At 34.2% G+C, this 11,186-nt stretch overlaps 1 protein-coding gene across 1 annotated transcript; it reads left to right on the top strand.

Moving 5' to 3' along the window:
- On the top strand, window positions 1-3,575 carry LOC106765628 (uncharacterized protein C6C3.02c). The gene is made up of 5 exons (XM_014650316.2): window positions 1-157; window positions 2,116-2,172; window positions 2,282-2,362; window positions 2,460-2,635; window positions 3,293-3,575. The coding sequence occupies exons 1-5, from the start codon at window positions 136-138 to the stop codon at window positions 3,389-3,391; spliced, it is 435 nt and encodes a 144-aa protein (XP_014505802.1). The 5' UTR covers window positions 1-135; the 3' UTR covers window positions 3,392-3,575.
- The last annotated feature ends 7,611 nt before the right edge of the window (window positions 3,576-11,186 follow it).

The raw sequence follows: 11,186 nt of genomic DNA on the forward strand, positions 1-11,186 counted from the left end.
CATTTCCACGACTGTTTCCAAGGATTTTAGGGTTTAAATAGGTCATTCACGCCTCAAACAGCATTTGGCTTGAACCTGTGTTTTCGTCCCCTATTTTCCAATCTCTTTGAAACTTTCTTTGCCCTAATTTCAACCATGCCTCGCCGTAGCTCTGGTGGTAAAATCTCCTATTCCAATACTCTATTCTATTTTTTCAATTTTGTGTGACATGACATCTACCTGTTCTCTTTATCGCATTTGATGCTTTCTAGGGTTTATTTTCCTCCTGTTGGGATTGTCATAAATTTCTCACGGTTCTGTGATTTTTTTTTTCCTTTTTATCAACTTTTTGTTTCCAGAGTTATTTGTGTTAATAGTTTGATTCATGAATCTTGTTTTCCCTATTATTTATGGTTATTTTTGTAGTTGGTGGCGTTCCAACTCAGATAACAATAATAAGCATTGAGATCTTGGTAGAAGACAGAAAAATTAAATCTCCTAGGAGACCTGATTAGAAATCCTTCTGAAATTTGTTTCTCTTTTTTTCTCGGCTTTAATTTTCTTCTTTCTTAGCAATGATGAGAATTATTAGATTAAAACCTCAATAGGCAGGAACAGGATCCGGCTTTGGTGAGATAATACCAACTTTTAAATTCTAACGGCTTTGGTGAGATAATACCAACTTTTAAATTCTAACTCCTACGTTTATTAACTCACAAACTGCCCTATCAGTATATTTTGGCCTTTAAATTTATTGGCTCAAGCAGATTAAATCAAATGAGATCAATTTATTCATTAGCACTAGCTAGATGAAACCAAATTAGGTGAATTGATTTAATATTTATTTCTTCTCTCCCAAATCTTGGGAAATGTTTGATGCTGTTTCTGGGATTTGTTTTTGCCTCTCAAATCTTTTTTATTCATAATTATATTTGGTTCTTTTAATTTCTGATGATGTTTGCTGTCAGTTTGGTATGTGCTTATGGTTGTGCGAGGGTATCTGCTGTGTGTTAGCCTGGTGCTATTGTGGTCTAGGTCTATTTGTGAGCCACTGAAGGCTATGGGTCGTGATGGGTCTCAAAATATTAGACTTGGAAAGCTTTAGTGGCACGCCATCCTAACCCTATTCAACTATCCGTAAACTTAGATATTTGTTTATTTTTTATTTCTTTCACCAATGAAATGAATTCTATAACAATTCAATATCTGCATATCTTAAAAAGATCAACTATCTTGTATAAGGGGTGTTTGGTGAAAATAATGGTGAACCTCAATTTGATAGTGTACGAAAACTTACAGCCACTGTGTAACCCACTGGTTTTTAAATATCAAAGATCAACTATTTATGATGTATATCATTATGTTGCTGTAGTTGCATGTTGGTTTGCCTGAAATGGCATGCGGTTAGACATAGTTATGATTCTGGCAATACATACTCGAGGGAAAGGCAGCCAAACAAAGATTGTGGTTGCTGAGTGTGGAAAGCGCATCTGTTGTAGATTTTGGCTAAGGTAGTAATTGCAAACGGACCTGGGCATAATTTCTCTTGATAATGGATAGATGCATAAACCATATAGTGATGAGAGTTTTGTTTTAGAAGTTACAGTGGGTGAACCGTGGACCTTCACTGTTTTAACCATCTTTCTCTGCAATGGTTGAATTGGGACTTTTGTTTATTTAATAAATACTTTATATGGTTATTGGCTGATACATGTGTTTGGACTTAGACGGGTGATGCATTGTAGCTTTTGAGATCTAATAGGATAAGCCTGAACTAACCTACGCAGTTGATTTTGGATTCTGTTCCAAAGGTTTCTTGATTGGATCAGTTTCTGCAAAATACTTGCCAAGTTTTCACCTATTCAAATTCATGAAAAATCCTGAGATATTGTGCGGTTTAGAAGGAAAGTAAAAATAAGAAATTAATAATGAGAGCCTTATCACTTGAGTTCCTACTGAAATGTTTTGATTGAAGATAGATATTTCATTTAGAGTTTTGTATGCTGAAGTAGTTTTTTGTAATATGGATCATATGGTAATATGTATATTTTGGGTGAACTAATGGTTGGGCCATCTTTATTCTGCATGGTAATCTTGAATTCTTCTTTATGACTATCTTTTCATTTCTTAATTTAGGGAGATCTGCCCGTCCTGCACCTCGTGCAGCACCAGCTCGCTCTGCACCTCAGCCAGGTTTTTATGAATACTATGAATGAATGATTTGTCAATTTTAGTTTTCCAACTAGAAATTGTTGTACACACTTTTTTCTCTAATATACTATGCAATGATGTCATGATTCAGTTCACCATGCTCCTCCTCCAGCCCCTGCTCAGAGTGGTGGTGGTGGTATGCTTAGTGGCATTGGCTCAACCATTGCCCAAGGTATGTGAAGAAGCCGAAGGTTATGTACCTAGTAATTCTATCAAAGATTAAATCCCACATTATCTGGTTTTGATTCCTCTGTCTATTAATTTTTCAGGCATGGCCTTTGGCACTGGAAGTGCAGTAGCACACAGGGCTGTGGATGCAGTTATGGGTCCTCGTACCATTCAACACGAAACGGTTGTCGGTGAGGCTGCTGCTGCTGCACCCGTACCCACTGCTAATACGTTTGGAAACGATTCATGCAATGTCCATACAAAGGCATTCCAAGATGTATGTTGTTTACCTCGCATTTATTCTTAATTGTTGAATTATGTTTTGTTATATTAATATGCTAGTTAACAACACTTCATTAGTTGTACCAATATATAGTTTTGTACAATCACGTGTGCCATTTATGATAGATAGGCATACCAATATATATGTTGAGCTTAGAAGGATGTGGAGGTTAACATTTATCTTCTACTGTTGGTAAAATAATCAAAGACTTCCAGATATTTTTGAGCAAGTTTGTTATAATCTATAATTCGAAAAGTTGCAAGTGATTTGAACTTATTTATGAATGGTATTAGGATGTTCAATATGAACATCAGAATTTAATTGTTAGATTTTCTCTTTGCTTCTAGCCATAAATAGCTGATGATTTTCTACAAAAAGTAGTATTGTTCTTGGAATGATGCAATTGATAAAGTTTGCTTAAATCCCATTCATTTGTGAACTCTTGTCCTTATTTTGCTTCGTAATCATAATTTTGGTGATTACTCTACTTATGGTTGTCATCATGTTATTTTTCAGACCCCGGGTACTCAATTTGTGTATATGCTATTTCGAGTTCTGTTTAAGAACTAATTTTGATTCAGTGTGTACATGAATTTGGTAGTTGAATTAACGTTACATTAGTTGATATTGTTCGTGTACATTTGACTGCAGTGCCTAAACAGCTATGGAAACGACATTAGCAAGTGCCAGTTTTACATGGATATGCTAGCAGAATGCAGGAGGAACTCTGGAGCTTCATTGAGTGCGTAAATGTCATTTGCCAGTTTGTGTTTGATCAGTTCCCCGAGTCTCGTACGGTTTAAATATGCATTTTAATAAAGTTTCGTGTCCGAAGATGCATACAAACCCATCTAAACTCGGTTTCAATTGAGACCTTATTATTTGATACTTATGTCTGCTTACATTTTGTTTAATTTGTCTGAATCCTTTTATATCTGCTGCTTGGTTTTTTATTTTTAATTGAGTGGGAAAGCGGCATCATCTCGCTTTACTGATCATTGAAACAAGTGATATCTAATTCAGAAGATGGTATAAATTTAACAAATAAAAAATTAAAGAAATTAATTATATACAATCTTTTTTATATTATGTCTTAGTAAAGGAGTTTTTTAGTTCAATGTTTTCTGAGTAATAATAGAAGTATTTTCCAAATGAGTATAATTTATTTCACCATGTTCTTTGAACAGTTTTACTGTGCCTTTAGTACATGTAAATTAATCAGTTGAAAGAAAAACGGATAAAAATTGAATTAGATATCACTTTTGTAGAGGCGGAAGTTTGGTTTATGTGCATGGTGAAATTTTAGGAAACATTCAAATTTAATTGTGTGAATTTTGTTTATCTTTTTAATGTTTGTGTGTAATGCAATATCAGAATAAATGTAACATTATGTCAGAATTTTATTTCTCATAATACAGTAATTTGATTGTGGTCTTTATAATTTTGTATTTTTGAACTTTTATTGCAGTCTTTTTTATCGTGTCTAATGCGTGGATGTCTGTATTAAAAGAACAGGATAGAGACAGGAAAAAAAATCTCAATTCAAATTTGGATGGTTATGCTTTTATTACATATTATGTTTGCAAAATTGTCAATACCAGATATCATACGATTATAAATTTAGAATTGACATAGTTAATGAAATTATCACGTCAATATGTTATTTTATTAAAATAAAAACGGCATGTGTGCATAAACAACTGCTGCATTATTTGTAATAATTAAATCAAATTGTTTTCTTTTTAGGTTTAAACCATTTAAGTATCTTTATTTTCGTTAGGTATTCCCAATTTGGTCTCCTTTATTTAAACTTTTTCGATTGAGTCCTTAAAAATGTTAATTTTAAATAAATTAGTCTTTACCATTAAAAATCGTTAACAGTGTTAAAATTGTGCACAGGATGTTTTACTCATTGATTTGTGAAACGTGACACTGTTCATTGAAACATGGTGTTTTATCCATTCATTAAAAAGGATTATGACCATTATTTTATAAAATGAAATTTAATCAAAATAGGGTTTAGTTAAATGAAAAAGGGAATTAGGGTTGAGTAATTGGGATTCAATTTCAGAAGTGTGAGGAAACGAGTGCATCGCGACTTTGTTAGTGGAGAGGAATCTGATTAGGGCTGTTGAGGTTGGGCATTGGAGTGTGGACGTGACTCAATTGTATGTGTCTGTCAAGTGCTTGGAGTGGAATTTACTGGAAGGTAAGTATATGTACTTTAGTTACCTACAAATTTAATATTGGATTGTGATTCTTTTTTTTTGTTATCTGGGTATGTCTTTTTTAATGTGGGGTTTGGGTTGTCTGAAAATGTGGTGATTTGTATTTGTGCTTGTGGTCCCTAATGTCCCCCATAATTATACTTAGCTTCTTTTGTCATTATCACTTTAATAAGCAGTGATTTTTGTCCTTTTTGGGTTATTGGTAAGTGTAGAATATTGTTTAATGTGTTGTGAGTGATGGAGCATATACAAGTAGTTATTTACCATGGGGGAAAATTCGTGAATGAAGGCTGCTTAAAGTATGAAGGGGAAACTGAGACAATGTATTTTGATCTCGACGTATGGAGTTATTTTGTGGTAGTGAGTGTAGTGAAAAGTCTTGGGTATGATGATTTTAAGGAGTTGTGGTATTCTGTTGGTTGTGGTCTTGTCTTAGATGATAGGCTAGAAGCATTGACTGATGACGTAGGTGCCAGGCAAATGGTCACTTTAGCTCACTTAAATGGACGAGTTCATTTACATGTTGTGCACATTGTGTCTCAGCCTGATGTCATTCACATGACTGAGTACAAAGTTGATGAAGGAGGTGAGGAAGTTGCACCACTTGGTGAGGGTGTAGAGAAAGGTGGTGAGGGTGCACAATTGGCTGAGGGTATAGAGGATGGTGTGAGAGAAGAGTTGGATGAGGGGGGTACGTGCTGATGGTGAGAGGATAGAAGTTGTTGTCGGGCAGGCTGAGGAAGTTGATGGTGAGGCTGAGAGGAAAGAGGCTGAGGAAGTTGCTGGTGAGGTTGAGAGGATAGCTGCATATGAATTGCAGCAAGAGAGGATAGAGGCTGAGGAATTTCATGGTGAGGGTGATAGGATAGCTGCATATGAATTGCAGCAAGAGAGGATAAAGGCTGAGGTAGTTCATGGTGAGGGTGATAGGACATCTGCATATGAATTGCAGCAAGAGAGGATAGAGGAAGTTCATGGTGAGGCTGAGGAAGTTGAAGCTGAGGAAGTTCATGTTGAGGCTACAAGGTAAAGGTTCGTGATGGTGATATTCAGAGCACAGAAGAAGATGGAGTTGAAGTTCAGGCTCATAGTATTGAGGTTGATATGGCAGAAGCAGCTGCAGTTGAAGTTCAGTCTGATAGGATAGAAGCACAAGATGGTGAAGTTGGTGAGCCTTACAGAGTAGAAGTTGGTGACTTGGATTATGTACAAGTTGGTGATTGGAGTTCTACACAGGAAAGTGACGATGGTGAGAAGGATAGTGAGGATTGGTTAGTAGACATAAATGTTCAGTGTGATGTAAGTGAAAGTTGTAGTGATTTGGTGGTTGAGGTTGAACCTTTTCTACCTGGGTCTGATTTAGATACGGAGGAAGATGAGATTAATGATTCTAGGTTGTTCAATGACGAATAACAATATGAGGAATTAACTTCTCCTCACAATAGTGATGAAGAAAGTGAACATAAAGGGTATGGGCATTTTTCCACATTTAGTCAGCCAAAAAATATGGTTGATTTTAACTGGGAAGTAGGAACTTCTAGATAAATAAGACATCCTTATGCCATAAAAAGTTATGCAGTAAAGAATGGGAAAAATTTGAAACTTGTGAAGAACGATAAAAAACGAATAAGGGTTAGATGCTTGGGCTCAAAAGGACAATGCCCATGGGTGGCATATTATGGTTTCATGGGTGCAGTTAAGTCATGGCAACTGAGGACTGTGGTTGATAGTCATACATGTAGTACGGAACACAAGGTTCGACTATTCAATGCAAAATGACTTAGTAGAAAACTGAAAAAAAACAGTGAGAGAGAATCCTAATGTCAAGGGAGTTGATATTAGAGAAAAAGTTACTAGAAAATGGAATATAGCAATATCTAAGAATATGGCTTACAAGGCCAAAACATATGCATCAGACGAAGTTGCAGGCTCCTTCACTAAGCAATATAGTAGAATATTTGATTATGCTCATGAGTTATTAGCAAGGAACCCTGGGTCTACAATCAAGGTCAAAGTTGAGCCTGATGATGGGAAAACAATATTCCAGAGGTTTTACGCATGCCTAAAGGCATGCAAAGATAGCTTTGTATCATGCAGGCCAATCATTGGCCTTGATGGAGCTTTCTCGAAAGGCAGACATCATGGTGAGCTATTAACTGTTGTGGTGCGAGATGCAAACGACCAAATGTTGCAATTGGTGTATGTAGTCGTTGAAGTTGAGAACAAGTAGACCTGGAAATGGTTTTTGGAGCTATTGATTGAAGACTTAGGTGGTCCAGATGTGTGTTGTGGTCTTACAGTCATGTCAGATCAACAAAAGGTAATTTCCATTATGTAACTTAACACTAGTTTTCAGTTTTCATTTTTAATTGTATGACCTATATCTTCCTTGAAGGTTTTGGTCGAGATCAAGGTTCACAACCACAACTCAATGTGATACCTTGGTAAATAACATGTCAGAAGCTTTTAATAGTGTTCTGGTAAATACAAGTACAAAACCAATTATTACAATGCTGGAGGACATCAGATTGTACATGATGAAGAGATGGGTCAAGGGTAACTTCTTTTAAGTCAGAAAATTGTCCTAAAATTTTGAGTAGACTACAGAAGAACTATAAACAAAGAATTGGATTCCCAGGTATCCACAACTATTACATCTGTATATAATTGTTTATGTTTACCCATATATGATATAACTAATGTTTGTTTATATGTTGACAACTGGTCTGCACACAAGCTTTTTGAAATCAGACATGTGTCCCAAAGTGGAGACAACTTTGTGGTGGATATAGATAAATATACATGTTTCTGCAGGAAGTGGAGCATCAGTGGAATTCCTTGTGTGCATGCATTGACAGCATTGAGGTTTCTCAACCTAAATGTAGAGGACTATCTACCTGTATGGTTTAAAAAGTCAACCTATGAAGAGATGTATTCCTCCATTATATACCCCATTAATGGAAAACATCTATGGGAGGTCACTCAATGTCTAGATGTCTTGCCTCCACCAAAAAGACAGTTGCCTGGACGTCCTAAGAAGAAAAGGAGATTAAAGCAATGAGAGTTGAAGAAAATTACCACCAAAATGTCAAAAGGAGGCTTACTAAAGAGATCTACCATCTGTAGGAAAGTGGGACACAACAAAAGAAATTGCCCCAAAAGAAGCCAAGTGCAGGAAGAGGGAGAACCTAGTACATTGCCTTAGGGTTAACTAGATGGAGCAGATACACATACCACTTGAAAAATGTTATCTGTTTTAGTGGTAGCATATGTAATAGGCCAGATTTTGATGTTACCAAATTTTGATGTTTACTAGATTTTGATGTTTTAGTGGTAGCATATGTAATAGCCCACTTGAAGAATGGTTCATGTTTCAGATTATGTAATAGCTCATATTATCCTATACATTGTTGGCTGTATGAACAATGAATTATTACCTTTTGGTATTTATATAAAAATCTTCCATTATTGTTTCAGTTATCAAATTCCCGTGCCTATTTTACTCATTCAGTTCTGTATTCAGATCCCAATATATCAATAGAATTACTGTTTTACTTCTTTAATCAGGTGCCAATATACAACTTTGATAAATGATGATTTACTTCTTCACTCAGGTGCCAATATAGCACATTCTTAAATACTTTTTTACAATCAGGTGCCAATATAGGGAAATGTTGCGAACACAAAGAAGAATAGTCTAAACTCATGCTTTCCAAAATATNATTTTCATTAAACATATCAACCAATACATTAAACATCTTAACCAATAGATTAAACATCTGAACCAGTACATCTTCAGAGCACAAAACATGGTCATTACCCAAAACCTACAACTAATACCATAACAGACGAACTAACTACATTAACATGACCAAATCCTGCAACTAATACCAAAACAGACCAACTAAGTACATTATCATGACCAAAACATACAACTAAGTACATTATAAAGCCCTTCCCATCAACATTGCAATTATAATCATGTTCATTATAAATACAACACTAACAACCCCAACCAAATATTTCATCCAACTTTGAAGACCCATCAACAACTTTCTGCACATCAAAGATCTGCTTAACACCTTGGTTTTCAAAAGTCTTCACCAACCTCTCATCATTTGCTTCCAACACCTCACAACTAACACTTTCTTCAACTCCCCAATCACTAAACCATCTGAAGAAGTTGCATCCTCCATTTTCACTCCCAATCTTATACCTAGGGCAACCCCAGAACTGTTTCCCTCGATTCTTAGTCGTTTTTCCAGTCCTTAACACAGTCTTCTCTCCACAATGGCAGATCAGCGATGCATCTTTCTTGTTCCACCCTCCATCTCCACGAGAGCTCATAGAACGCAAATGCTTTCTTCCGCACTCATTGCAAGTTGAAGAAGAACACGAATGAGCCATCTACATTGTTGCGTCTTCTACTTTAGAACTTCCCTCTTCAAGTGTTGCCCAACCTTCAATAGCAATGAACCCTAAATATCTCGAGCTAGGTCTCCTACTTCTCAAAACTTAAACTCACAATTTCATTCTTCTCATATTTTAACAATTAGAAATCTAATATTCCTTTTTAATGAATGGATAAAACGTCACGTTTCAGTGAACAGTGCCACGTTTCGCAAATCAGTAAAACGTTTTACACGTCAGACAACCACCTGTGTACAATTTTAATACCGCTAACGATTTTTAACGACAGGGACTAATTTGTTTAAAATTAACACTTTTAAGGACTCAATCGGGAAAGTTTAAATCAAGAGAATCAAATTGGAAATACCTAACGAAAATAGAGACGCCTAAATGGTTTAGACATTCTTTTTAACAAGGGGACGTTTGATAATATAGTACATGAATGAATATATGAGAATTTTTTTTTTCTTTTTAAGGGAGAAAAGTAATAAATTTAAAAATATGTTTGGAGTCTCATCTTCATTCCCATTATAAAAATCCATCCATCGTATTTAACCAGTTTTAGAAATAAATTAAAATTTAAGAACTACATTGAAATTAATATACGTTAGTCAGGTTATTTAATAAAGTAAATTAAAAATTAATTAACTAAACAAAAGTTAACATACATTTCTTAAATTACTTAATAAATTAAAACTATTTTAATGATTTAAAATAAAAATAAGTATAAGATAATCTTTATATTTAATTTAAAAAAGTGAGTACTATTTATACTTATATGAAGTTAAAATGAAAACCTCTAATCAAAATAGAAGGTTCAGGTAATATTAATATTCATTTGACATCCTTATTTTTGAATTCTAAAAAGAGAAATGTTATCTGTATATATTTTAATTGTTTTCAACTACTAAGATTTTTTTTTTCGTTGCCTAACTTTGACCTATTTATCGTTTTCGGTTTATCTTAGTTTATTTTGATATTTTGAGGATTACAAATTAATATTAATGAAATAATTACAATTCCCTTTTACGTAAAATAAAAAATGTTTATATCTATTACTAATTTTTTATAATAATAAATATTATTGTAGTTAAATAAAATAAAAATTGGTAAATTATATCAAATTAAAAGTGATTTTTTAGCACTGTAATGAAACTTAGAATGCAATAATAATGGAATATTTTAGTTCTGTAGTGATATTTTGCATGTTAAAATTTTATTGAAATAAAAGTGAAAGATTTAGCAAGTTTCTCAAACAAATTAGTAGAGTTGCTAAATCATATCGTAGTGTGACACTTTCAATATGTTTCGTAAATTTATTTTTTATTTCAGTTATTTAGCGATACATTTTTGTGTTTGTTATAACTAATTTATTATAACTTTAATTTCAGAATTTAAATTACTTTTTATTTTACAAAACAATATATTTTATTTTAGGTTTAATCGTAAGGTCCCTAATTAGGGTAAGAATTTAAAAATTTAATTCACATCTGAAAGGAACATCCAACCTTAGGTTATGCTATAAAGGAAGCTTCAAGCTGGAAGGCTATTGCGTTGCTGATTATGCTGGAGATAAAGTTGAGTGTAAAAGTACAAGTGAAAATAGCCACTTCATGGAATGAAACCTAGTATCGTGACTGAGCAAGAAGCACAATATGATAGCACTATCATCAACAGAAGTTGAATATCTATGTGTCGCCCACTACTACTCACAACTCTTATGGACCAAGAATCATCTAGAAAATTAAAACTACTTTGAAGGTAAGATTTCTATCTACTGTGATAATAATGCCGCAATTAGCTGTCTAAAACCCCCACATTACATTCACACGTACAAAAAAAAATTGAGGTCAAACATCACTTCATACATGATCATGTTAACAAGGGTACTGTAGATTTACAATATG

This window comes from Vigna radiata, chromosome 7 (genome assembly GCF_000741045.1).
Source record: "Vigna radiata var. radiata cultivar VC1973A chromosome 7, Vradiata_ver6, whole genome shotgun sequence".
NCBI lineage: Eukaryota > Viridiplantae > Streptophyta > Magnoliopsida > Fabales > Fabaceae > Vigna > Vigna radiata.